The sequence below is a fragment of the Puma concolor genome, chromosome B2 (assembly GCF_028749965.1).
Source record: "Puma concolor isolate L17-30 chromosome B2, mPumCon1.1.hap2, whole genome shotgun sequence".
NCBI classification, from domain to species: Eukaryota; Metazoa; Chordata; class Mammalia; order Carnivora; family Felidae; genus Puma; species Puma concolor.
The window spans coordinates 64549649-64577553 of NC_141671.1; the positions used below are offsets into that span (position 1 = coordinate 64549649).

The 27905-nt window shown below is 37.7% G+C and overlaps 1 protein-coding gene across 1 annotated transcript in view; it reads left to right on the forward strand.

The window, feature by feature from the left end:
- COL19A1 (collagen type XIX alpha 1 chain) overlaps positions 1 to 27905 on the forward strand; it is a 349065-nt gene that overhangs the window by 271908 nt on the left and 49252 nt on the right. Inside the window, exons 20-37 of the mRNA XM_086707174.1 lie at positions 754 to 816; positions 6490 to 6525; positions 7449 to 7484; positions 7579 to 7632; positions 8309 to 8362; positions 9818 to 9871; positions 10362 to 10451; positions 11418 to 11462; positions 11567 to 11644; positions 13735 to 13770; positions 13877 to 13930; positions 14027 to 14080; positions 15449 to 15490; positions 18913 to 19017; positions 19101 to 19154; positions 19618 to 19671; positions 25877 to 25930; positions 27623 to 27676. Coding sequence (XP_086563300.1) covers positions 754 to 816; positions 6490 to 6525; positions 7449 to 7484; positions 7579 to 7632; positions 8309 to 8362; positions 9818 to 9871; positions 10362 to 10451; positions 11418 to 11462; positions 11567 to 11644; positions 13735 to 13770; positions 13877 to 13930; positions 14027 to 14080; positions 15449 to 15490; positions 18913 to 19017; positions 19101 to 19154; positions 19618 to 19671; positions 25877 to 25930; positions 27623 to 27676 — 1017 coding nt within the window. The remainder of the gene's footprint in view (positions 1 to 753; positions 817 to 6489; positions 6526 to 7448; positions 7485 to 7578; positions 7633 to 8308; positions 8363 to 9817; positions 9872 to 10361; positions 10452 to 11417; positions 11463 to 11566; positions 11645 to 13734; positions 13771 to 13876; positions 13931 to 14026; positions 14081 to 15448; positions 15491 to 18912; positions 19018 to 19100; positions 19155 to 19617; positions 19672 to 25876; positions 25931 to 27622; positions 27677 to 27905) is intronic.

Here is a 27905-nt window from a genome sequence, read left to right on the forward strand (position 1 = left end):
AATCCAACATACTTCCAGTGGCTGTATTTACTTTAACCATAATGTGATATTCAAGGATCTTGGTAGATGCTGAAAGGAAGCACAATGCTGGGATCCTCCAAAGTCTGACTAGTGATCTGTTTTCCCCCCACAGTATTATTTCTAAATTGTATTTTCTCAAAGTACTTTTTTATATGTCACATACAAACCCCTTTTCAAGATCTCTGACCAGAACATCTTACACATTCCTAAGCTGCTGTTACCACATGGACAAGAATGTCTTCTTTGTCCGCAGCCAGTCATTTAAGTGATTATATCAATGCTGGAAACAGCTGAGAGACTCCCTGTTCTTCCCATGGCTCCCCACTCCTCCACCTAAAAAAAGAAAGAAGTGTCTGAGATAAAATGAGTCTTGGATTATTGTCAGTTAAACAATCTGATGTCTTTAAGATCACACACACAAAAATTTTTTTTGGCAAAACAGGACAAAATTATATATTTTTCTTCTCTGAACATCTTTCCTTGAAAAATAATGTTTCACATTAATTTTGAATATCATTATGAATATTATGGATTTCTGAAAGAGCTAAAGGCATTGTGAAGTGCTGACAAATACATGATTATGCAAATAGTATAACTAGATTCAGAACTCCTCCTTGGACGACAATAGGTAAATTCCATGGCCAGAAGGAGCACAATCACTCTTGAATCTGAGAGTCACTACAGTACTCATCTGACCTCATGCAAAATCACTCTTCTGCTTTTTCTCAAAAGGGTGAAGCTGGACAACCGGGATTTCCAGGGTCCATTGGCCCTAAAGGTCAAAAAGGAGAATCTGTAAGTATTGACACTTTTAGGACAAAGGAAGAATATTCACAAAAATAGAATTAAAAGTATTTTTCCTAATCAGCACTAATTCCATGAACCTTGTTTGTCCCTGCCTTGGCAAACAATAGTCAATAAGATATTTGAGCAAATGCTCTATGTAAGGCATTAAGTAACTTAATCTTTTTTTTTTTTTTTAATGAGATAGGTGGGCTATTATCACCCTTGTTCTTCATATGAAGAAACTGAGGCCAGAGAGGTTAAGCAACTTGCCCTAGGTCACATAGCTAGTGTGTTAGAGCTATGAATCACACTTAGGCAGACTAATTATAGAACACGGGGTTTAAAAATTACTAAGCTGCTCTGCCATAACTAAACATTATAACTATAATAAATAATAAAGTCAATATATCAAAAAACTGGAGCTAATACATCCAAAAAAATTAAAAACTTATATCTATTGCTGGCAGTATACTTTCTGAAGTTATTTTCCTTCCTTGGTTTTTATAAGATCAAAGTGGCTTTGATCAGTAATACTGATTACTGAGACCACTTTCTTTCAAAACTTAATTCTTTTGTAAGGGGACAAACCTAAATTATCATTTATACTCAAATAGGGCTACCTAAAGAGATTACGTGAATACTAGTCCAAAAATAACTTTTTAAAAATCCTGCTAAAAAGGCAAAGACAAAAACCCACAGCAGTCTGTAAAAATCAGCAAGACTCAGACTTAAATGCTTTATCTTTATATATATATATGATATATATATTTATATATATATATATCTTTATATATATCATATATATATCTTTATACATATATCTTTATATATATCATAAAGACATATATATATATAAATATATATATATAAATTTTTTTTTTGAGCACTGGGTGTTATACATAAGGGATGAATCACTGGAATCTACTCCTGAAATCATTGTTGCACTATATGCTAACTAACTTGGATGTAAATTTTAAAAATTAATTAATTAAAAATAAATAAAACAATTTAAAAAGAACAAGAAAAAAAGTGTAATACTTTTTTAAAATCACTTTTCCCTGCTTCCTTACCATTGTGACTAAAGGATATAAGTTTACCAGGGATAGTGATTGCAGACGTCCCTAAAATGCCTGCATGCCAAACAGAAACAGTATTTAATATTACAAAGCCAAAATTTCCCTGTGCTTCCACTTGAAAATGTAGGCATCTTTGTCTATGACAGTAATTTTTCAGGCAGCTTTAGAGTCAATGCTGTTACCCAAGTAACGCAAGTTGTCCTCCCTGTAGGGGTCATGCTTGCCTTTGGTGTCCAGTCCAAGCTTCCATATTCAACTGCAGCAAGTGACAGTCTTTCATGGGATTTCCCAGCTTCATTTTTCCAAGAATGTCTGAGAAACTCACATTCCACAAATCCAGCCTGGTGATTGGTCCCCTCCATCTGCTTAACTCTTCCTGATGCTCCACATTTGTTGACAACTCTTAACCATTCGTAACTGCTTCTCTAGGTCTACACTGTCTCCCCTCCACGCTTGGACACTCAAACTCACCTTTTAAACTACTGGGTGACACATGGCAGACCTGGATTTCAGATTTGAAAAAATTCTATTGGAAAAACAGGAAGGGCAGAAAAAAGGAACTTGGAATGGTTTAAGAGCAGTGTTTCTCAAATGGAAAGTGTATTTGAATCACCTAGGGATCTTTTGAAATGCTGGGTCTAATTCAGTAAGCCTGGGGTGGGGCCTGAGAGGCTGCAGTTCTCACTAGCTCCCAGGTGATGCTCATGCTGTTGGCCCTTGGATCATGCTCTTTGTAGCAATGATTGGGGGACTTCACAGCTTCTAGGAGATTCGCTCTGGCTTTCTCTCCCACCACGGACGTTTGGGGGCAGCCCACCTACCCCACTGAGATTATCATTGGCCCTATCTGCCTTACATAGGAGAAACAGACTTCTTTTCCTTTTAACTTTTCTCTTTGCCAGTTCCCCCTTAATCCCTTAATTATTCCACGTCCCTGTACAGTAGTCCCACCTGTTCAAGGAGGATAGGTGCCAAGATCTCCAGTGGATGCCTAAAACCGCCAATAGTACCGAACCCTATACAGTTGACCCTGAACAACATGGGGGTTAGGGGCACTAAGCCCCAGCATAGTTGAAAATCCTCATATTGCTTTTGACTCCCCAGAACTTAATTACTAATTGCCTACTGTTGACCAATGAACAACTGATTAACACATATTTTGTATGTTATGTGTATTATACTGTATTCTTACAATAAGGAAGCTAGAGAAAAGAAAATACTAAGAGAATCATAAGAGAAAATGCATTTTACAGTACTGTACTATAAAAAAATCTGCATATAAGTAAACCCATGCAATTCAAACCTGTGTTGTTCAGGGTCAACTGTATACACTGTTTTTTCGTATACATACATACATACATACCTATGGTAAAGTTTAATTTATAAATTAGGCACAGCAAGAGACCCTCAACAATAACTAATAGTAAAATAGGACAATTATAACAATATACTGTGATAAGTTATGTGAATGTGCTCTCTCTCAGAATATCTTGTACTGCACTCGCCCTTCTTGTGATGAAGTGAAATCATCAATGCCTACGTGAAGAGATGAAGTGAGGTGAATGATGTAGGTGTTGTGACATAGTATTAGGCTATTATTGACATGATGATTCCTCAGAAGGAGGATCATCTGGTTCCAAACTGCAGTTGGTTGTGAGTGACAAATCATGGAAAGTGAAATCACAGATGAGGGGGAATTACTTTAAGATCTTGCCTGCCTTCCTCTCTGCCCCCCACATAAAAGAAACACATTTTTACAATGTTATGCAGAGTTTAGCCCTTTGTGGTCTCACACTTTCTTTCTTTCCTTTTTTTCTTAATGTTTGTTTATTTTTGAGAGAGAGACAGAGCACAAGTTGGGGAGTGGCAGAGAGAGAGACACACACACACAGAATCTGATGCAGGCTCCAGGCTCTGAGCTGTCAGCATAGAGCCCGACATGGGCCTCAAACCCACAGCCCGTGAGATCATGACCTGAGCTGAAAGTCGGACACTTAACCGACTGAGCCACCCAGGCATCCCTCTCACACTCTATTCCAGAACAGAATCTGGACCTGACTTAGCAAAATCACCAAAAGTCCCAAAAAGAGGAATGATTTTCATACAGATTTGAGTTCTGAACCATTTATCCTGAATGGCAGTTTCCCCCCCACTACTAAACATTTAGAATATAACTTTATGTGTAACATATCAGAGCTAAAATATACTTAAAAGAGATCATCTGGTTAAACCTCAGATGAAGAAAGAGAGGTTCTAAAAGGCAAGGTACTTGACACAGATAGTGACCATTGGAGCTAGGACTAAATATCAAGTCTTGAGATAACCAGACTCCTGGTTTTGTTTCTTATTATTGTTTTTTTTTAACCTGTTACTTTAATCAATATGGATTCACAGTGGCTCTAAATAAGCATGATATAAGCAATGTGATATAAGCAAATAAGCAGTTATAGAAGCAATGTGGCCCATGCTTATATCTAAATAACATCATCTCTTAAAAATCAAATAGAGGGGCGCCTGGGTGGCGCAGTCGGTTAAGCGTCAGACTTCAGCCGGGTCACGATCTCGCGGTCCGTGAGTTCGAGCCCCGCGTCAGGCTCTGGGCTGATGGCTCGGAGCCTGGAGCCTGTTTCCGATTCTGTGTCTCCCTCTCTCTCTGCCCCTCCCCCGTTCATGCTCTGTCTCTCTCTGTCCCAAAAATAAATAAAAAACGTTGAAAAAAAAATTAAAAAAAAAAAATCAAATAGAATTTTTTGAATTAAGGCTGAAAGACAAGATTATAAATAATGCTCTGATTTAATGTATAGCAATTAACCAATAATAAGAGATTAAAAAAATTAAGCTCTATTTATTTATTTTGAGAGAGAGTGTGAGCAGGGGAGGGACAGAGAGAGGGACAGAGAGAATACCAAGCAGGCCGTGCAGAGCCCGATGTGGGGCTTGAACTCATGAACTGTGAGATCATGACCTGAGCTGAAATCAAGAATTGGATGTTTAACCAGCTGAGCGACCCAGCACACCAACCAAAAATAAGAGATTTAATCGTGTTGGCTAGATATGGGGCATAACAGGGTAGGCTAAGTTATGCTAGGTAACACATTAACCCTGAAATCTCTGTGGCTTAATGCAAGAAAGATCATCTCTTGCTCATGCTGCATGCCCAGCATGGTTGGGTTGGGAGGAGTGGGGTTGACCCTCACTGCATTCAGGTACCAGGCTGATTACCCCATGTAACTCAGCCATCTGATATACACAACCTTCTCGGTCACCACTGTGGGGAAAGTGGGACTGGAACATCAGGACTGGGCTCCTCCTTACCTCAGCCTGCAGTAACACATGTTACATCTGCTCACATTGCATTGCCAATACTAGCTGCCTGCCCCCCGGGTAACTGCAAGGTTGCTGGGAAATATGGAAGAGAATAAGGTGAGCCCTCTAGTCCTGAGCACATAGGACATGAGGCGCAAACCACAGAGTTTTATTTACTAACCACTTATCTCCCATTAGTGATTTGTTTAAAAGACCAGCAGTCCCTAAGAGGACCTTTAAGCATAGTATTATTTACCTGTGGTTCTCATGTTTTCTCTTGAATTTCATATGCAAGAGAAAAAAATTTTTGATGTATGGTTTCCATCTTATTGTCAATTCACTCATTTCAAATAATAAGTAAATCAAATTACAAATCAAATAAGAATGAGTAACCAAAGCCTGGGTTTGAATTCAGGTTGTCTAGGTTTAAATCCTGAATGACCTCTCACTGGCTATGTGACTTGGGGAAATTACTTAACTTCTCTGTGCCTCATTTTCCTTATCCATAAATGGGTGTTCTAATGGTACCTACCCCAGTGACACATAAGAAGGAACTAGAACACTGATTAGATCAGTGTTTGATACATTATGAGGATTTAATGAACATCAGCTATTACTGTTATGTCTGCATAACTTTAAATTCTCTAATTTAATAAACTTTTACTGGGCACCAACAGTACACCAGAGATACTATGATAGTTGAGATCAATTAAATCCCTACATTCACAGAGTTTATAGGCAAGATAAACAAGGAGACATAAAATGGGTGAGTGCTATTTTAGGGGAAATAACTCAGTTACGCAGAACCTTTCTGAGTCTCTTTTCCTCATACTTGAAATGGGACCATATCTTCCTCACAGCACTGTTGTGCAAAGTAAATGAAATCGCATACATGTGACTTGAGGAACAGAAAAGCTAATGAGAGAAAGCCTCAATATGTGTGTTTGAGGGGGTGGGGAGGAGGTGCAGGGAGAGAGAGAATGTGATCAGCTTCTATGTGAACCATGAAAAAGGAAGCTTCAGCCTTGGGCAGCATTCCAATTTGTTCCACTCAGGATTCTCAAAATAGTATTAGAATGATTAACTTACTGTTCACTTGGGAATATGAGTTTTTTAATTAATTCTCATATGTTCCCTTTAAACTGCGCAAAGCAGACTGTGTGACATTCTGAGTCATCTCAGGGACTTTTTTTGCGACAGAGGCCTGAGTTTGGCCTGCAGGATTCATCCATATCCAGTTTTGGAGAGTTTATTTCCAAAAGTGTTTATAATTGCTTCTGTTTTCTACCCATTTTCCTAGGGGGAAGCTTTTACAAAAGGTGAAAAGGGAGATAGAGTAAGTAGATGTTTTATCACTATCTTGTGTTTTCTACTTCATCGATTTCTATCTCTCTGATTTCTGGTATGTTTACTGTGGAGTCTAATAGATTTGATAAAATAACCTCTCTGAGCATTTTACTTTTTCCTCTGTGATTTTTTACTCTTATTTTGATAAATGAGAAATTTTAAACCTTGTTAAGTTTTATCATTTGATGGCACCATTTGGCTTAGGTAGTGTATATTTTCTTTAACCATTACTATTTGTAATGGGACATGAATGTCTTGAAAGGTACACACTTAATATATCTAAAATATAAAATTAAAATATAAGATACAGTTTTTTTTCAAAAATTCTGTTAATGGTACAAATTAAATTTATCAAATGGGGTGATTATATCAAAAGGATCAATAATAAGTCATGAAAATAAGAAAAGCAAACTCATTACAGCCAATATTGTACTCTTTTATGTAACCTTAATTTTTTTGTTTTTTTTTCATTAAGTACATATACCCAATAGTAGAATCACCATGACATATAAACTTAAATTCCACTCTTTCTTTTCCTTCTTCATCTGAGGTTTTAATTCACTGAGATATAGGATGAGCTGGTGGCAAATCATAACAAAGTCAGCTAAGTAGAGAATGCAGTGATTGCTAATGAGATATCATTGTAGAGTCAAAAGGGATACTGGGGAGAAAACTATTATAAAGAAGAAAGAAAATAGGAGTTATTATTTACTTGATATCAATAAGTATTTTAAATCATGTTTTAGAGTGGCCCCCTCCTTGACTTCATCATGCTGTCCATAATCTCCCCCTTTATTCTATGTTAATTAGTAGAAATGCAGATGAATTCAAGTATTAGAGATGCTCATCCCCATCTGAGTTTAAGCATTACATAAATGGTTGTTTTTTTGTTTTTTTGTTTTTTTTTTACAGGGAGAACCTGGGATAATGGGATCACAGGGAATAAAGGTAATCTCATAACCTTCTTTATGGCATCTCCAACCTAATGAGATTGTGAAGATTACATTAACCATTTCACTGTCCTTCCCACCCACATGTTTAGGGCGAACCTGGAGATCCTGGTGCCCCCGGTTTAATAGGAAGTCCAGGACTAAAGGTATATAAGAAATTACTGAGTTAAAGAGGAAATAATTTTGGAGTTATAGCCATTTCTGTACAAAACAAAGTGCTTTGGTGTGCCACTCATTTTCTTCACAAACGTTCTCAGAGATTTTATCATGTTGCCATGGTGATTTCCCCCCCTATTGGCTGCATTTATTACACACATAGTAATTGTGCTTTCTGGTTCACAGTAAGATTTTTAAACTCTTTTTCAAAGCATATTCACAATAGCATCCCTAAACCCTTTATGAGTAAATAATGTGAGCGAAACCTATGACCCTGAACTATATCCTTAAAATGAACAGGACTCAAGATTCAATTTCTAAGCCCAAATTATGCAGCTCGGAGATGCTTGAGTTCCCCATGTGGGATTCCGCAGGGGTGTCCCAAGAAAGACCAGCTGTTGGGAGGTGCAGGAGAGATGTGATGCGCTCCCACCAATGGGTGAGGGAGGTTATCATGGCCTCACTTGCTTGTGGGAAAAGACCCATTTAAATGAGAACATCTTCAAACTATCTTTGTCAACCCAAAGCACATTTCAGAATTATTCAGAGACGGTAGGATGGTAGAAAGCCCGTCTTTCTACAGATGAAGTTCATACCATGTTTTATATATATTCAAGGACAATCTGTTTTTTAACAAAGTTGAACTACATATCACCTTTCTTTTAGGGTCAGCAAGGACCTGAAGGCTCTATGGGACCCAGAGGACCACCAGGAGATATTGTATGTATAGTAAATACAGGTCTCTTTGATATGTGGAAATTAAATCGATGTCTTAAAGAATGTCAGTATGTTTTCATGTGACTGAGTTGTACCACCTTTTCCAAAGACATGGGTCACATCTACTGCCAAGACTGATCAAACCTAGTGTCAGGGGTTATCAGGAAGGCTGCTAGCACCTTCATATATTCACATGAGATCCTTTTGAATATCATTAGCCTAATAAATCAGTCTTTGGAAGTCAGGTTAACTAAATCATCATTTTGGACATGCTTGTCAGAGGTGTACCAACAGTAGCGAAGACTGGAAACGTCAAAAGAAATAAGGAAAACCAAGAAAGAAAGAAAGCATTTTCATTATGCATGACTTTGGCTCAATTCTCTATCCAAAAAAAGGCACTTCCAAAGCTTCTGTTACTGTTTTATTGCAAGAGCCTCCAAAAAGAGCAAATCTTTTAGCAGAAAATATTTCTATAATGCCATTGGAAGATGGTCCTCAGGTTGCATTAGAACCTAATTCTAGTGGTCTCACTATTCTCTGTTTGTCTGTCTCTCTGTCTGTCTGTCTGTCTCTCTGTTGTCCTTTAAATGCATTTTTCTATCCATTCCCCCACTAAGCCTTTTGTTCCTTGGACAACCTCCCTAGCCTGGCCTTCTAACGACTTGGGAGCTAAGATTCACCATCAGTCCTCACTTGAGCATAACAACAGAAATGCTTGGCCAAAATTTCTTGGAAACTTATCTCTATGTAGCCACAATTCCAGCACTTTCTATGCAACTATTGGAATCTCTCCTTTTCCTATCATCTTGGGAACAGTCCCATGACCTCTTGCTCTATTCTCTATGCTTCTTGACTGCGCCTCCAGAGGTCTTTCTGTGCCTTTGTTCTGCTTGTACTTTGAACATTCAGTTTGTGGGCAAAGCTTTTTCTTGCGCCCCCCCCCCCAAGCCATTTAATGAACCAATATAGGTGTACCTCACGGAGAGATCTCATGAAAAGAATAAAATGTTGGTGGCACAGGTGGAGCCATAAGTGACCAAGAGTGAGATGAAGTGATAGTAATTGGAGCTAAGAAAGAGAATAAAATCAAAAGGGAAAGAGCCACTGTTGCCAAACATAATAAGGGTATATCTTCCTGTTTACTCCATTGTTGTTCTAAATAGTGCTGTGATGCTACCAACCACCATCCCTTCACCCTTTATTGGTGATAATATGAATGGGGCATTTGGTTCAATTCTCCCTTAGTTTCTTTTCCATTACCTCCAGGTTACTTCACTTGAAACAACAAACCACATATTTTCACCAATGTGTTTTCCTTTTTAACAGGCCAAAACCAACCCATCCTCTTATAGTTTACATGTTACAATTCTGTTCTCATGACAAAGACTCACAGATAGATATGTTCTCATAATAAGAAATATTCTAATTGTTCTTTCCCATTAATTCTGAATTTTCTAGGGATTGCCAGGAGAACATGGTATCCCAGGAAAGCAAGGCATTAAAGGAGAAAAGGTATACATTTTATGCATTGAGTAACTAGGTGGGAGGGAGAGACAGAGGATCAGAAGGGCACTGCGATTTGGGAGGTGGGGGTGGGTAGGTGCGGCAAAAGGATAAGACAAGGCTGCCAGGATTGTGCAAGGTACGTACAGACACATATTAATTGTTGAACCATTACTGGAAAGGAACTTAAAGAAAACATGAAGATCATCTAAAGAACTTTCTGAGTAGATGCTCTTTTTGTGCATACATTTATACACACATATATTTATACATATGGCATGATACTGCTAAACTTGTAACATACCTCACCACAAAATCTAAGTGCACCTAAGATAATTAGAACAGTGCCTGACATGAATGAGGCCCTCCATAAATAGGGCTGAATGAGTGAATGAGTGAGAAAATGAAGTTTGGCTACAACTTGAAGCAATGAAAACTGCTGTCTCCATAGCTCCCACCGTGAACCTGAACAATGACATAAGAATCTTCTTTTCCTCAGGGAGATCCAGGTGGGATTATAGGCCCTCCTGGGCTTCCAGGTCCCAAAGGTGAGGCTGGTCCTCCAGGGAAAAGCCTGCCAGGGGAACCAGTAAGTAACAGCCCTTTTACTAATATTTCCCTTGAAAGTTCATTAATTACCCTTCATGTATTCCCAGGTTCAGATCACAAGTATAGGAATAAGTTGAGGTCTGCAGAAAACAAAATATTCATCTTGTTCTTTAGATAAGAGATCTAACTTCTTTGGAAATTTGATGCAAGCAGAGGGCTCTCTTCTGAGAAAATGCGCATACCCATTTTACATACATTTTTGAAAGATTCATAGGCCTCCCTGAATCTTCTGCATGAACTCTTTAGGGATCTATGGAGCCTAGTAAGATACACTAGCTTTAAATCATAAACCTTCCCAGGATGCTATGTTAAAACAGAAGAGCTGCCTGAAATTTTCTTTCCAGAGGCTCTGCAGGCATGGCCAATGATGGTCATATGCAGAAAATGTCCTTGTGGCCCAGGCTATTTCCAGGACATAACAAAAACTGAATAGCTGAAAAGTCTAAATAACCAATAAGCCTATTTCACATGCCTTTTTTTTCCTCCTCTTTGACTTTTTATATTAATTATTGATAATAAATAGTTCTCAGTATTAGATGCCTTATTTTAAAGATAAAAACATCTTTTTTATTAAGTGTTAAATATTAATTCCAGTGTAGTTAACATACAGTGTTATATTAGTTTCAGGTGTATAATACAGTGATTCAGCAATTCCCTGTATTATTCAGTGCTCATCATGATTAAATGTACTCTTAATCTCCATCACCTGTTTCACCCATCCCCCACCCACCTCCCCTAAAAATGAAAACATCTTATTTGTTAAAGTAACTATACAAAAATCTATAACCTGGTGGAAATCTGTATTTCCTGTTCCTTATTCTTTTATAGAAAAGGGTTTATTCAAGAAAGATGAAGAACAACAAAACATTTTTGAGTTATAACTTCTAAGATGCTTTTAATGTTTTTAGAAAAAGAAATGTATTTATCTCCTTTTTTTTTATTGTAGGGATTAGATGGAAATCCTGGAGCACCTGGTCCACGTGGGCCAAAGGTATAAAAATATCATAGATTATTTCTAAAGAATTAAAAATAAAATACAGCCTGAAATTTTTTGTCCCCCGACCCTCGCACTCACAGAAGCCTCTCATTGCACAGGGTGAACGAGGACTCCCAGGTGTCCATGGTTCCCCAGGTGACAGAGGTCCCCCAGGGCTGGGAGTTCCTGGCCCAACAGTAAGTGAAATTCTATCAAGCTTTTGAAACCCTGTCCATTCCAACAGTAAAATAAAACCCAGTGACAAATTTGAATAAGAAGAGAAACATGAGGGGCGCCTGGGTGGCTCAGTCAGTTGGACATCCAACTTTGGTTTGGATCATGATCTCACGGTCTATGGGTTCGAGCCCTGCATCAGGCTCTGTGCTGTCAGTACAGAACTGGAGCCTGCTTCGGATTCCATGTCTCCCTCTCTTTCTGCCCCTCCCCCATCATTCTCTGTCTCTCTCAAAAAGAAAAATGAATAAACTTAAAAAAAAGAAGAAGAAGAAAAGAGTGAAATGGTCAGAAGAGGAAATGGAAGTAAGCACTAATCAGAGAGAGAGGATTAATGAGCACTGGGGTTAAGTCACTGAGCACAGAGAAGGTGCTTACTGTTTGCTGACCCACAGATGCTGATCTCACAGACACTGATTTTGGATTAGGAGCAGTTATTTAACCCTTTGTTCCTCTCTTCTCTATTTTAAAAAGTACAAATGAATGTGTGTAAGATTGTACACATGCCTAAGATAGGGTTTTGTATATTACTGTTTGTTTTTAATGAAAAAATAAAAAGTGAATATTTAAAGTGAATGGAGTGTGTATAAATGAGATGATGTCAAAAATCTCTTCAGTAATATCTTCAGGAAGAGATAATAGAAGGTGTTTATAATAGTGAACACAAAGAATGGGCAGCTTTTAGTGCCCATTTTTTTAATGCCCAGTTTTAGCTACAAGGACAGTGCCTGATAATAATGACCCCCATGTGCGTACTTGTTGACTAAATAGTAATAAGAGATAAAACTTTTTATTTACTATGAAAAAACATAAAAGATTTTGGAATGCGAAAAGTAGAAATAAACACTTATTCTAGTGACATTAATTTGGGAAATTGGCCTTTTAATGAAGTTATCACAAAAGCTAAAAGAAGGCATAAATAGTGAATGGTTATATTGTATGTGATCGATTTTGTAGGGCAAGAATATAAAAGACCACTGAGATGGAAGATTAAACAAAGTAAAAACACAGATCAGGAAACTATTAAGGGAGTGAAAGAGATTGAAGCAAAAAATAAAAAATATATTAATAACTAAGGTCACAATATAAATAGAAAGGGAACAAAAAGTAGCTTTGACTAAAGCTACATATACATATGAATTCATATACATATGAATATTTATTTTATAAAATAAGAAAAGAGGAGCACCAGGGTGGCTCAGTGGGTTAGCTGTGCAAGTCTTGATTTCAGCTCAGGTCATGACCTCATGGTTCATTCAATCTAGCCCCATGTCAGGCTCTGCACTGTCAGCATGGAGCCTGCTTGGGATTCTCTCTCCCCCTCTCTTTCTGCGTCTCCCCTGCTCACATGTGCTCTCTCTTTTCTCTGTCTCTCAAATAAATAAACGTTTTATAAACAAATAAATAAGAAAGGAAATGTTGGTAGGCAGTTACTGAAGTCAACAGCTGAGAACCCAGCCCTTTACTTACTTAGGTCATCAGTTCCTCCTTCCTCAGTCTGTGGTTATGTAACAGGGATAGAGCTATCGTCATTAGGTTCACTGATAATTTCCCAGCCTCCTCTTTATTACCCCAAATTCCAATTTTCTAAAGTAGAAAAGAATAGCTGATTGATGCTTTACTTTCTACTGCTGTCACTGAACACTGATTCTGGCAATTTCTTCAAATAGGGAAATGACTCAAAGTAGAAAGTAGAAAGCAGAAAGGAAAGGAAGTCCTGAGCTCATTACTTTATCAGGAGTTTCTGAACAGCTAGAATTTGGGTGCATTGTGTGTTTGTGAAGGTGGAGGAACACATGATGGTACTGAGAGAGACAGATATCCCAGGCATCTGAGCAAAGCCATGCTCAGGTTCCAAGCAACAGACATCTGGTTAAGTGTTTACCTGCCATCCAAAGGTTTTAGCCATCATCACAGAAAGTTTTCAGTGTGCGCAAGTTGGCAAGCCCTGTTGTTCGACTAAGTAAGTTACAATACATAGCTCCTGATCCCACTTGCATAATTTATGGGTATTTCTGGAGGAATTCTGATAATTGGATCTGATTCTACTCAGGGCTCGCAAGGACCAGCTGGAGAGCCAGGTATTCAGGTAAGCCACTTAACCAAGTTATTTGGCACAGCAAATCCAGCTTGCTTACTTGGGGAAAATTACTGAAAAACTGTCCCCATAAGTAACTATTTTCCCCCATTTCCAGGGTCCTCGAGGTCTCCCTGGATTGCCGGGAACTCCAGGGACCCCAGGGAATGATGTAAGGACCATCTGTACCTCCTCCTACCCACGACCCATTTTACTCTGCACCCGTGCCACTGTGCAAGGATTTGAACACAATGATTCTGTTTTTCAGGGAGCTCCAGGGAGGGATGGAAAGCCAGGTCTGCCAGGCCCCCCAGGTGACCCGGTATGTCAACAGACTGTGCCTGATTTATGTATCTTTAATGCACCCAGAAGCCAAATAGCCTACCGAGCAACTTTTGCTGTCCAAACTAATTAGAATGCTCTGTAACTGCTTGGTGATTTTGTTTATCCCCATTATTTTGTAGAGGGGTGAAAATTCAAGCTGCATCAGCATTTTTGTGTGTGTGATGAATACTTATTTCCTAAGGATATAATTCAGCTCTACAATTTTGCCCCAGGCTGTGCCTTGGCACATAATGTCTCCATCCCATGGAAAATTGAGTTGAAATATATAGCCACAATTTCTATTCTTTCTAATGCCATTGACTAAATGAATTTCATTTTTCTAAATGAAAGTTTTCAGGTAAGTTACCTACAACAGGGTGAATATCTATTGATTCTGTGGCCTTAAAACACTGAAGTGATTAAATTACAAAAACTGGCTTGAGTAGGCTCTTGAAAAATGGGTTTAAGCACTAAATGTGTGTTCCAAAATTTTATTTCAGGATGAACCTTGCTTTGAGCAACAGTGAAATCCCTTTAAATAGCCTCAGAATCAGCAGTTATAATTTGAGAGGCCATATGGTACATGACATTGTATTAAGAGTTTTATATGATAAAATCCAAATCTGGCCTCTCGGTTCTAAGTCTCCCAAATCCTTCTCCCTCCCACACTGGCTGTGCCGTGAGTGCCTTTATAAGCTACGTGCAGAGGCATATTTTGGCCTTACTTTCACTTCACTGCTGAGTGAATCATGTGTGCATCATCCAGAATTCTTATAAAGTGTTACTTGGGTTTACAGTGCCTCTCTGAAAGGACATTTTAAGACACAAGGCCGGAACACTGCCCAAGTTCCTTCAGTGTCTCTCTTGCATATCACGTAAGCCACCTATTGGCTCTTTTGAACTTCAGTGAGAAAGAACTTTAAGGCAAATTCATTGTGTACTTTTCATATTTGTCAACAGCCTGATAATTTGCTTGGCAGAGTGGTGACTTCCGTTTAATAAATGATTTACCTTTATGTATTATTTAAAACCAAGACTATATTAGTGTTGGCATAAAAGTTGCCGTGTCATGAAAATATAAAATAGAGATGCAGAATCAGAACGACAACCTGGGTGTGTTCACATGTTCATAGCACAGGAGTAGTGAATATTTCTCAGATGCAGTTATGAGGTCTGCCGGTGTCCTATGAAATATAACGTGAAAGCCAACCATTCTGACAGTGAGCCTCTTAGAAACTCCATGACAAATCTCAACTGACATGACACTTGGAGAAGAAAACATCTGCATTGTATTATATGTTTGTATTGTATCATGTGCACGTATATGTATGAACACATACTGGGTTTTTTTTCTCCTTAACTGCAGATTGCACTTCCTCTCTTGGGAGACATCGGTGTCTTGCTCAAGGTATTCTGTTGCTATGTAAGAAATTATGTATTAACTTTTAGGAAAAATTAGGAAGGAAATCTTTGTCAGAACTGAGTTAATTGCTTAGCCTGAACTAAAATTCAATTTTTAAAAGGCAGAACATCTTTTAGATAGAAAAAGGAACACATATTTTTATGTATCTTGTGCCACTTTTACTAACCCCTCCATTCTCTTCTTCTTTACATCCCTGTCTGTTTGGGTATAAGGGGTGGGGGGGTGAAAGTGGTAGTTCTGAGTTGAGCTACATGGGAGGAACAGTGTCATCAACACCCTTGAGTAGACCATTCTCTCCTCTGGAGGGACAGCTTTCTCTTCATGGGTGTTTACCACCCCTGGCTCACTGCTGTGAAACCTGATCCTTCTCACTGGAGCTACCCTCACCCGTCCCAGGTTGAAAACCAGTGCTGCTCAATAAACAGCCAGCTCGCAAGGCTGTGCTTTGATGTCATGGGATTTTACAAAGTGAGCTGCAAAATTCCAAAGCCAACAATTGCCCTAACACCTGTTACTCTGTTAAGTAAAAACTATCTCTACCCATTATTCATCTCATAAGGGATAAATCTTGCTACCATTTTTTTCTTTAATACTACCCTGTATTTTATGTGTAACACAGATGAGAAAGAATGATAATGGGACACTTGTAAGGTTATGTATTTGCATATTTCTTCATGGTATGCTAAGATTGAGTGAACCCATATGAAAATCTGTTCCGCTTCACATTATACTCAAGCCTTATGTGTCCTACCTGTCTATATATGAACGTACAATGTATATGTACACACACACACACACACACACACACACAAACACACACACTTATGCTATATGTGTATAAATGTGATTTATTTTATATTCCTACCATTTAGCCCAATGGTTTGTACAATGACTTACATAAATTTTATCAAATTACTAAATTTGTTAATTTATTAAATTAAATTAAATATCTATTGAATTAAATTCAAAGACTCAAGAATTCTAGTATAAGTGTTTGCTGGATATTAGTTTTGAGAATATATATATAAACATAAATATAAATATAAAAATATATTAGAGGAGATTTTTAAGACTTTCAGAAGTCAACAGTTTCTTTTAAGTCAAAAGAGAATATTTGGGGGGGATTTTAGGAAAATCTTATATAAGTTGAGCTAATTACATGGCAGGCAATACACTGCTTTACTTAAATCGTCTCACTTAATCTTCACAATAATCCTGTAAATTTAGGTTGTGCTAGTATCCCCGTTTTATATATTAGAAACTGAAGTTCTAAGTAGCTAAGTAGCTTCCTCAGAGTCACACAGCTAGAAAGTGCAACATGAACCCAGGAACACAGGTCCCCAGACATTATCTTAGGTTCTTCACAAGGACAGTAATGTTGAAAGTGGCAGGATTGTAAGAGTTATACCTAACCATCCCAGAATAGTTAGGATCAAGATGTACACACTTCAGCAGAAATGCATATCCTGACAGAATATGGGGTGGCTCACAGAATAGACAAAAAGACCGTGAGTAGACTCTGACAAGGAGAGCCAGGACTACACAAACACCTCAGAAGTGGACATAATTGATAGTTTCACCAGGGCAGCATCCCTTTAATGAGTGTGCTCCACCACTTTTCGAGCCCTAACATCATCTCCCTGAGTTTCTGAGTCCCAGGAAAGCTGATTGGTGAGAGGCAGGCAGGATACCTCCACTGACAGTCCCAACACACTGCATCCCATAGAAGAGGAAAGCGTGTTGTCCCCCAAATACAGGAAAGCGTGTTGTTTAGATTGGAGATTGGATCTATTAGGTCAACTTAATGTAATTTTAAAATCCGATCCTATTTCCCAACACATGAAGTCTCCCTCTCTGTTCAGAGTCTTTATGTAGCGAATGTGATCATCTGCTTTCTGTTTTCAAAAATACCCTTGATTAAAGTGTAGTAAAAAACTGACATAATTCCAGGCCCAAATGACATCCCTTCAAAGACCTTCCTCTGGGTTAATCTGTGTGTCAGTTCCTCTTTGAGTGAGATTGTACACTGGCTGATAATTGATGCATCTTTATTCTCTCTATACAAAAATCTAAAGACTTTTTTCAAGTTGAGCCACTTACATGGCAGGCAAATCATTTCCCTTGATTTACCATTCTGGCAATCCAAACCTAAAGAAAATGAGGTCAGGCCTGAGATATTATAAGTGGTGGATCTACAAATATATATGTATTTTTTTAATTCCTCTACCAATACATCAGCTGTGTGAAAAGATCCTAATGGCAAAATTAGTTTTGGGAGATATCACACACTCTGGCTCCTTGTTATATATACCAGCTCTGAGAAGGACCACCATGAAGAGAACTCTTTAATCCAGCTGTTTTTAGGGAAATTGCCTCAGAACCTTTTCAATAGCATACAGAATTAGCCTTCCAAGGAGCATATTTTTGGAAATCAGACTTGTTCTGATATTCACTGAGTCAAAAATATTGAACTCGAATATCCATGAGCTTTCTTGCCAATGGCAAGCTTCAGTTCCCTTTTCACATTTCAAGATTCTTCTCTTTGGTGAAAGGGATAGAAGAAAAGAGGCCTATATTGTCCTACCGTCTGTCAACTGTTAAAATTAAACTATGTCCTCCACTCACTGGTCCCCATTCTGTGCCTTTCCTGTTCATATTCTTATTCTAACAATTTAAAAATAAGCCTTTATAGGGCTTTTCACAAACACTTTTTCTTTACAATGTGATAAGGAGTTTATCTTGTAGGCTCAGACACTTATATTCAAGTCTTTCCACATCAGCTAAAGGTTACAGAGGAGGCAATGGAAAGGTAATTCCACTTAGATTTCCTATCTGCACTTGGATTTGACATAGAAGTCAAGTCCAAGTCACTCAAGTAATTATTTCTCACATGAGTGCTTCCACTGACAAAATGTTGGCAAACTGTGTGTACGGTTCTCCAACTAATTTTGCTCTCAGAAAGAGAAATCCTTTCTTCACAGCTTTTTCTTTCTTTCTCTCTTTTTTAATGATTTATGCCATTGGCTGTATGAACTCTGTAATCTTGTTAGTTATTCTAAACTTTATTACTGCCTCTCGTTTTAGACATACAGTTACACAGTTGAAACAGTCTGTGTTTTTGACTTATGTGTCTTTTCCTTATATATTTGGAATCTTCCATTTCAGTATCATCATAGACATGCTTTACAAAGGTCACCAATGTCATCAACAGATATAATTGACTAGCTTCATAAGTAGTTTTTACCTCACGAAAAAATAGTCTTTCCAAATTGGATCAATTCTCTGAAAGTAGTGATATATCAGTTGCTCTATCATTCATCTCTGACAGAGATTCATATCTGATCAGATCTCTCTTTTATAGATTACTTTGCTGAATCTCTCAGTAACCTTATCTCTATACTCATTAGAACTTCTGTGGCAACTGCCAAGCCAGTGTCCCTGGGCTGAAAAGCCACAAAGGAGAAGAAATAGGCGCTGGTGAGCCTGGAAAGTATGATTCTATCACCCAGAAGGTAAGATGGCAGGCTGAACGTTGATGGGCCCTGTAGGTTACACATAGTACCTTCTCTCATTTCTCTACTGCTCTGTCCTCTAGGGTGATACAGGACCACGGGGTCCCCCAGGAATCCCAGGCAGAGAGGGACCAAAGGTAAGGCAGTTTCTCCTCTGCTTTCTGTGGTACCTCCAATTCAGTGTGAAAAATAAAACCGATTTAAAAATTTTTTTAATGTTTATTTTATTTATTTTTGGGAAAGAGAGCATGAGTGGGGAAGAGGCAGAGAGAGGGAGAGAGAATCCCAAGCAGCGTCCGCATAGAGCCAATGCGAGGCTCGAACTCACAAACCGTGAGATCATGACCTGAGCCAAAACCAAGAGGTGGACGCTTAACCAACTGAGCCACCCAGGTGCCCCAACAAAACTCATTCTAAACACACTACTTTTTATGAAAGCTATTTTGGAAAAGTGGTGTAAAAGCCACGTGCAAAGTCATTTATTTGTTTCCTGACTCTGCCCAAATTACATGTCCCAAATGTACTAAGAAGAGATATTTTCATTGTTTTAAAAGATGACAGAATGATTCAGTATACTAGCTGAAGTTCTTGTCTTTTTAGGGAAGCAAAGGAGAGCGGGGCTACCCTGGGATACCTGGAGACAAAGGTGACGAGGTGAGACTCTTCTCTGATAATATAGTCCTGCTATCGATTCTCTTTATGTGACTCGGAGGAAGGACAGCAACTCTTCTATAGCTCATGTTTAATGTTAAATCAAATAAAAACAAAGATTAAGGTAGGTTATTTCAAATGTCAACACATTTTAAATAATAATACGTTGATGTATTGTCCAGTTGTATGTATTGTCCATTGATGTATTGTATGGTCTAGTTTTTGAGATAAGGAAATTAGAGCACAGAATTGACAGGTCAGTTACTATGTTTTTGTTTTCATGTAGCAGGTAGCAATTCCAGCTCTCTCAAGATAAAAGCAAGGAGAAGGAGGAAGGAGATTTACTGCATAGAATCCCAAGGTAGCTAGTAGAATTGAAGAAATAGTTGAAAAACCAGCCTAGGAAAAAAGGCAGCTCCAGAACTCAGCAGAACTTCCCTGGGACACTGCTGTAACATGATTCAACTTTAGTGACCTTGGTTTGTCTGTGTCTCTGCTCAACTTTTATACTCTTGGGAGGAAAAAAAAAAACTATCAAAAGGATCTGATTCAACTAGTTTAGACCAGCTGCCTACCCCCAGACGAAGGTTCAAAGTCAAATTAGTTTTGAGACGATGATATAATTTTCTGACTCTAAGCCATGGTGATGCTCAGGATATCATTCTTTTCCTGCATAATTTACCTTAACTCTTAGAAAAACCAATTAGGATGATGAATTGTTGTTAGTTTAAACAGTTTTGATGCTAATAATTCTTAATGAAAGTAAGTAAGCCATCTGGCATATATTAACCTTGATGTTAGTACTGAAAATCATAACGGTATAAAGTAGATCTATTTTTTGAGTCAGAGTTATATTTCACATTACAAATTATCACCATGTGTTATTGTTTTTAATATTGATTCTATTTTAGAAAACTGTGAGAATTGGCTTGCTTTTCTTCAAGTTAAAAATTAAAAAACAAAGAAATACAACATTTATTTTCATCCATAAATAAAGCAGTAAAGGCATTTTATTTTCAAAATAAGAGTTATTGGCTTTTGTTTCTTCATGCTTCACAGAAAGTTTCACTAATGTACAAGCCCTATCTCTGATTTTAATAGTCTAACAGCTTAATTTAACTGCCTAGCTCCAAGGAGTAGGCTTTAGAGGAATTGAGAAAGTAATAATAAAAAGATCAGGAAATAATTGGAATTCAGGTTTTTTATAAGTGACTCTAAGTTAAATTTATTAGAAGTTAGTTTTGATTAATTCTACACGATACCTTGCTCTTTTGGTAAACTGAAATCCATCGTTATTATCGTTCCATTATTTTAGTATGTTCTTTCTTTTTATATATATAGTTTTATGCACTTTAATAGCAAACTTACAGGAAGAGCACAGAATATAGACAACATTAAAAACATGTACTTGCATGTAGGACAACTCAGAAAAGCACAGGGAATGGATGGAATCTACTCTATGATAAAAATGCTACAAATACCTCCTAGTTGCCGTCAATAAGAAATGTACTTGTTTTTAAAAAATCCAAATGCTGGCATTGTCCAGAAAAATTTAACAGATTTATTTATAATTGTTATAAAGTTGAACTGCTAAAACGTGTTTACTGAAACATACTGACTTGCATTAATGCTTTATGTCCTTGCGTTTATATTAAAAATTCACACACAAATGAAAATGGAAAAACTGCCAATACCTGATTTCTGTCCCCTATTTTTTTCATTTGCAAGCATATATTTAGGTACCTTTTGATCCCAGAACTACCAGTGACAAGAAGACAATTTCTTTTTTGTAAAGAATGAAATGTTTTCCATCATAGTGGATACTTAAGCATGTTCTCCATGTACTAGCGGATGTCTTGTGGCATAACTGTTACACATTTGGTATGGATGGCACACAGGTTGGTGTCTTCAAAGAGACCCAGCACATAGGCCTCACTTGCTTCCTGCAAAGGACCAGTAGCTGCACTCTGGAAGCACAGAAAGGAAGTTTGTGGATCAGAAGTTCAGTGAACTTCTGATAGCATCTGCTTCTGGGAAGTGCCACAGTACCAGGCCTGTAATGATGAGGTTTCTTCACCCCTTCAGTAGAGGGTGCACTCTGACCAGCAGCTTTTGTAGCCCGTTGCTTCCTGGGTACTTTCCCGCCTGCTGTGGATTTGCAGGCAGTCTGCTTTATAGGAGCCCTGGTCCAGAGACCTCCTTACTTACCTCCCTTCTTTGGCTGGAGCTCGGCAAGCTGGAGGCAGCACTGGCCTTAGTGAGCAACTGCAGCTCAGTGGTAACTGCCTACTGTGTTCTTTCTTAAATATAGTAGACCCCCAATACCTGTGGGAATGTGTTTTAAGACCCCACCCCCTGTGGATGCCCAAAACTGCAGATAGTGCCAAACCCTATATATACTATGTTTTTTCCTATATACACATACACATGATAAAGTTTAACTTATAAATTAGGCACAGTAGGAGATTGATGATAATAACAAATATTAGAGTAATTATCACATACTCTAATCAAAGTTAGGTGAATGTAGTCTCTCCCTGTCTCTAAATATCTTTTTGTACTCTAATCCTTCTTGTGATGGTGTGAAATGACAAAATGCCTATGTGAGGAGATGAAGCAAGGTGAATGACGTAGGCATTCATTGTGACATAGTGTTAGGCTGCTGTTGATCTGACAATAAGTCAGAAGGAGGATCACGTGCATCCAGACAGTGGTTGACCGTGGGTAACTGAAACCATGGAAAGGCAAAGTACTGTGGATCTTATGGATTCTTTAACAGAGAGCACACAAAATTTTGCACAAGGCTCTTGTCATATGGAGAATTCCAGCAAGTTCAGAAGGAGATTATTTTCAGTTGTGTCTTCACTTCCCATGAATAGTAGGAATAAGCCTGAAATATCACACTAGCTCAGTTGAGCCTTTTGGAGGGGCTTTTCCTCCCAGACAGATGGGAAATAAAGAATATTGTCTTGTCTTCCACTTGAACTCAGATACTACCTGAAATTATAATTTATTGATTTATTTAGGTGAATGAAACTTTGACCAAGAATGTGTGCATCCCCAACTGGCCAGCAAACTATGCTATTTTAATATGTACATAACACCTAGTCTTACCAAATCTCAAATGTCTGTTCTGTTAGTGGAAAGATACAGAGGGATACCTCATCTCTTTGAGGACTTCAGTGTAATCTGTTTGGGAACTTAGAGAGAGGAGTTGCCTGTTTGCTCATTGCTCTGAGGAAAGTGACAGTATCCTCTACGTTTTTTGCAGATGTTTCACAACTAAAGTGGCAACTTATAAGACACTAATAGAACACGCTCACCTCTCATAGAGTGAATTCTTGCTTGGAATGCAGATTTTCCTACAATATTTCAGGATAATAATTGATAAATAGGCCATGAAAAATATTGTCAGCCATAAATTATAGCAATGGAAAAATAAATATTCTTGGTCACAACTAAGCTAGGACTTGCAAAATCAAAATCTCTGTTCAGAGAAGGAACTTAGCTCTAATGACCCTTGAATATCTATGCAATAAATTTTATTTTGGATTTTAGTTTGGCATTATATGCTAAATTGACTCTGCTACTCTTTAATATGTATTTGTCTTCTTTAATGACCATCTTGTCTTCTAAAATTATCTTATTGCCCTTTATGCATCCATAGTAACTTTTACCCTTACTACAAAATTTCAGCTTGTTCAGAGAAAGCTGCTGAGAATGATTTTTTTTTATTTATGGACTAAGGTTTATTTTAAAGTTTAATGTGGTCATCAAAGGTTAATGAGTCCCAAGCTTATAAATTAAACTACCTAAAGACTCACTCAGCATCTCTAGACTGATTCAGTAATGAGACTAAAAGTAGCAAAAAAAAAAAAAAAAAAAAAAAGAATACATATGTACACCCATATCTTATACATGTACATATAGAGAGAATTTTATGGAAATGTGGGTATTTTGAGATAAAGCAATTTGTGGTATGGCATTTATAATCTCCAGACATTTAGAGGTGCCATTTCCAAAGGAAATTTGTTTCTGTTCAAATTTTATAAGCCCATAAATAAGTTAAGGGTGGGGAGTGAAAAGAACCAATACAACATGCCAGTGTGTTCCATCCACACATGTCTAACCATGCATGTGTGCATGTGGGTGTGTGCACGTGCGCACACACACACACACACACACGCAGCATTGCCAGTGAGGATGATATCATCCTGAAGAAAGAATATATCCACATTCTTTAACATAAGCGTACATAAGATTTTTCCTCAAACTCTTATTTCATGAGGAATTTCAGCATGTTCAAGGAGATTCTTTTCAATGTTTCTTCATGTCATATCACATGAAAAAACCTGAAGTAACAAATGACCCCATTTAGCATTAGATGGACAATCTGGCAGAACTTGGTCATTGATCGCACTGACACAAAAACCTTGACTCTATAGAACCTTGGTCCTGTAGAATCTCATAAATAAATATGCAGTAGTTTTTCCATGGTCAATCTAATATTTATAATGTGTATAAAAATGCATGTTTCATCACAGTTAAAGGTAAAAGAGCTTTGTTATAACAGTGAATGGCTTGGCAATGTAAAAAGATAACTCAGCAAAGAAAATTAAATCCTGAAAGTGTTATCATTCAACCTAGACCTTGATACATCATATGTTTATCTGAAATAACAAAAGGGTATTTAAAAGTATATATTTCTAATTATAGAAGTCACCTGAGTTTTATTATAGAAAATTTGTGAAATACATAAAAGCACTGAAAAAATAAAAGTTATCCCTATGTGTACTGCTCAGGGAGGGCTGTTGGTAATAGTAATATTATGATCTATAATCCCAAAGCTCAGAAACCTCTGAAAACCTTGGAAATGTTTCTGTAATTTTCAGGAAATTCTTTGGGCAGTCAAATATGACCTGAAATCATATGGAGCTGATCTATTTATCCTACTTGATAAAAATTTCATGTTTTGCTACAGACATATTTGTATGTTTATTAGAGGGTGCTGCCGCAGGTGCACTGGGAGTGTTTCATAATATCTAATGTTAGCACTGTGTTATTTTTTTTTTAATTTTTTTTCAACATTTATTTATTTTTGGGACAGAGAGAGACAGAGCATGAACGGGGGAGGGGCAGAGAGAGAGGGAGACACAGAATCGGAAACAGGCTCCAGGCTCTGAGCCATCAGCCCAGAGCCTGACGCGGGGCTCGAACTCACGGACCGCGAGATCGTGACCTGGCTGAAGTCGGACGCTTAACTGACTGCGCCACCCAGGCGCCCCTGCACTGTGTTATTTTTATTAAAAAATCAGAAAATTCAGAATTCTGAAACAAATATGACACCAAAGTTTCCAGATTAGGTATTTTGAACCTTCTAGCATTCTCATCTTTTGTGAAGTGCCTGGATAATTTTTTAATAATTTAAACGTTACTCTATGTAACATTTTGTAACTTTTATTTTCCTATGTTAGCCAGTAGTTTGATGAAACATGATTTTAATAGTTGCATATTATTTTATATTATTTTACATAGCTAATTTAACTAATATTTTGTTGTTGACACACTTGGTAAAAGAAAAAAATTTATTACAGAAGCTAACAGTTAACATTGCCAGCTCTTCTTCGAATATATAAATATATCAGTATCAGAAACCCTACTCAGTATCATTAGCATTATTCTACAACTCCGAGAAGGAGAAGGAGGGGATATTCATTCACTTTTATGCTTAAGCCGTTAAAGGGTTCTAAATTTAAATTCACTGATGAGCCAAATTTCTTCTTATAATGAACTGTTCAGCTAAACTAAATATTATATCATAAAACATATTCCATTTTTCCACTAGCTGAATGAAGCATTAGTGTAATCGTGTATTTCTTTGATGGGCATTCTGCCAATCTGAAATGTGTATGGCCATGCTTAGCAGTGCCAGAGTCTCAGTGATGCTATTGTTGATGGGGTGGTTCTGTGAGATCAGAAATGCTCTATGAATCACCAAACACATTAAATTAAGTTTGCTGCAGATTCCATGTCATGGCATTTTAGCTGGCCATCCTTACCCTTTGAAAGCAGGTATTTGTATCTATCATCTATATCATGTTTTCAGCCAACATAGATGTTTAATTTCAATAGTCAAAATATTTGATCAACTAAAATGCCTTGCTTCTAACTATGTAACAGATTTTATGATAGGAACTATTTCTTCTAGGGTCTTCAAGGAATTCCAGGCCTTCCAGGTGCTCCAGGCCCCACTGGACCCCCTGTAAGTATTCACTAAAGCTATTCCATTCACAGTTCCCATCCGCTGGGATGATGCAAGGTGAACTAGATTCCACGTTGCCTTTTGTTCTCTGTGTGTCTATGTAGATTATCCAGCTGTTGCCTAGAAAAATAGCATCCCATGTCTCAAGTTTTCATTTAGTATTACTTAAGGCTGCTCAGGTTCATAGAGATTTGTCATCAGAATTCTATGAGAGTAGAAGCAGTCTGTAATTAAGCTAGTCTATTTGAATAGAAGTTATATGTAAAAGAGCATTCTATTTTTTTATTTATAATTTTTCATCATTAACCTTTGTAAGAGATATTCAGATGTTTACACCCTTACTTTCTTAAGCACCATGAACTAAGAATATACATTTTTTTTTTAATTTTTTTTCAACGTTTATTTATTTTTGGGACAGAGAGAGACAGAGCATGACGGGGGAGGGGCAGAGAGAGAGGGAGACACAGAATCAGAAACAGGCTCCAGGCTCTGAGCCATCAGCCCAGAGCCCGACGCGGGGCTGGAACTCACGGACCGCGAGATCGTGACCTGGCTGAAGTTGGACGCTTAACCGACTGCGCCACCCAGGCGCCCCAGGAATATACATTTTTAAAGGGAAAAAGATGGGCCAAAGATTATCAGACTCAATTTATTTTTTGCCTATTTATCCATTAAAATACCATCTACTTTAGATAACACCTTTTTTTCACTGCCCTTCAAACACAACATCGTGGTCTTTGGTTATACTGTTTTCCTAAAAACTGTTCACCTAAACTAAATATTATATAATAAAGCATATTCCATTTTTCCACTAGGTGAATATCTCTTTTCCTTTCTTACTTGCTAAGCCCAACCTGTCACTAATGTGCTGTCGAGTGTAGAGTGGCCTGTTAAAATACAGGACATGCAGTCATATTTGAATTTCATATAAATAAATAACGTTTTTAGCATAAGTTGGTCCCAAATGTTGTATTTTTATTTGCTAAATCTAGCAACCCTACTCAAGTCTCAACTTCTCCAGCAATTCATTTGAGTTCCCATGCAAATTGTATTTCCCACATGAGTAGGCATGTGATCATGTTCCTTTGTGTTGTAAAGCATGGGTTCGCCATAATTAAAATCTTATCATTTATGCCTTCACCACAGTTGTATAGAACAAACCTGGTTTTAAATTTTACATTAAAATTAAAAGTTAAGAGAAGAGCTGTGAAAAGAACCATGGTTATTTTCACTATCCATTCTCAAAGAAGAATTAAAATTAAATTATATTTTCCATTGGTAGGAGGCAGATCGCATAACTTAATATGCACGTTGTTAATTCTACCGTGTCTTCAAGTATTTAAAATGTTGATCGCTACCAAAATTATAGCTCGTTTAGGAAGGCATAATGTTATGTAAATTGCCATTTAAACAGCAAGGCTAAATTCTTAAATGTATCAAAAGGTTCCAATTAAGGTCATTAAATGTGGTTGGCCAAGGTGAAAAAGCGACCACAAATACAAATTTTACCCTTGCAAGGGCTTATCAGCAGGATACAGCTGCTGTATCAGCCTGAAGACATATAAGCTTATAGGACTGATTTAATTAGGATCAAATGACCTTCAAAACGTATCAGTTTTAGCAACCAACTTCCAATGCCTTTTGGCCATTTAGTTGTTTTTTGTGTAACAAACTTGGTTTTGTGTTTTACAGGGCTTGTTAGGAAGAACTGGACATCCTGGCCCCATGGGAATAAAGGGTGACAAGGTACAGAGGAAATGCCTCACTTACTCTCTCAACTGGGGCTTGGGGGATGGCAAGGTGAGACCATTCACAGAGAGATCTGTAAAATCAAGCAAAGCCTGAAAGTAGGAATAATGTCAGGGAATAGTTACTCTGGTAGGGGGCTTGAAAGGACATACACACAAAAATTGGTCTGAATACAGGTTCCTAGGGAAATAGAATGAATAGAAAACTGGTGTCATATAGTAAAAGT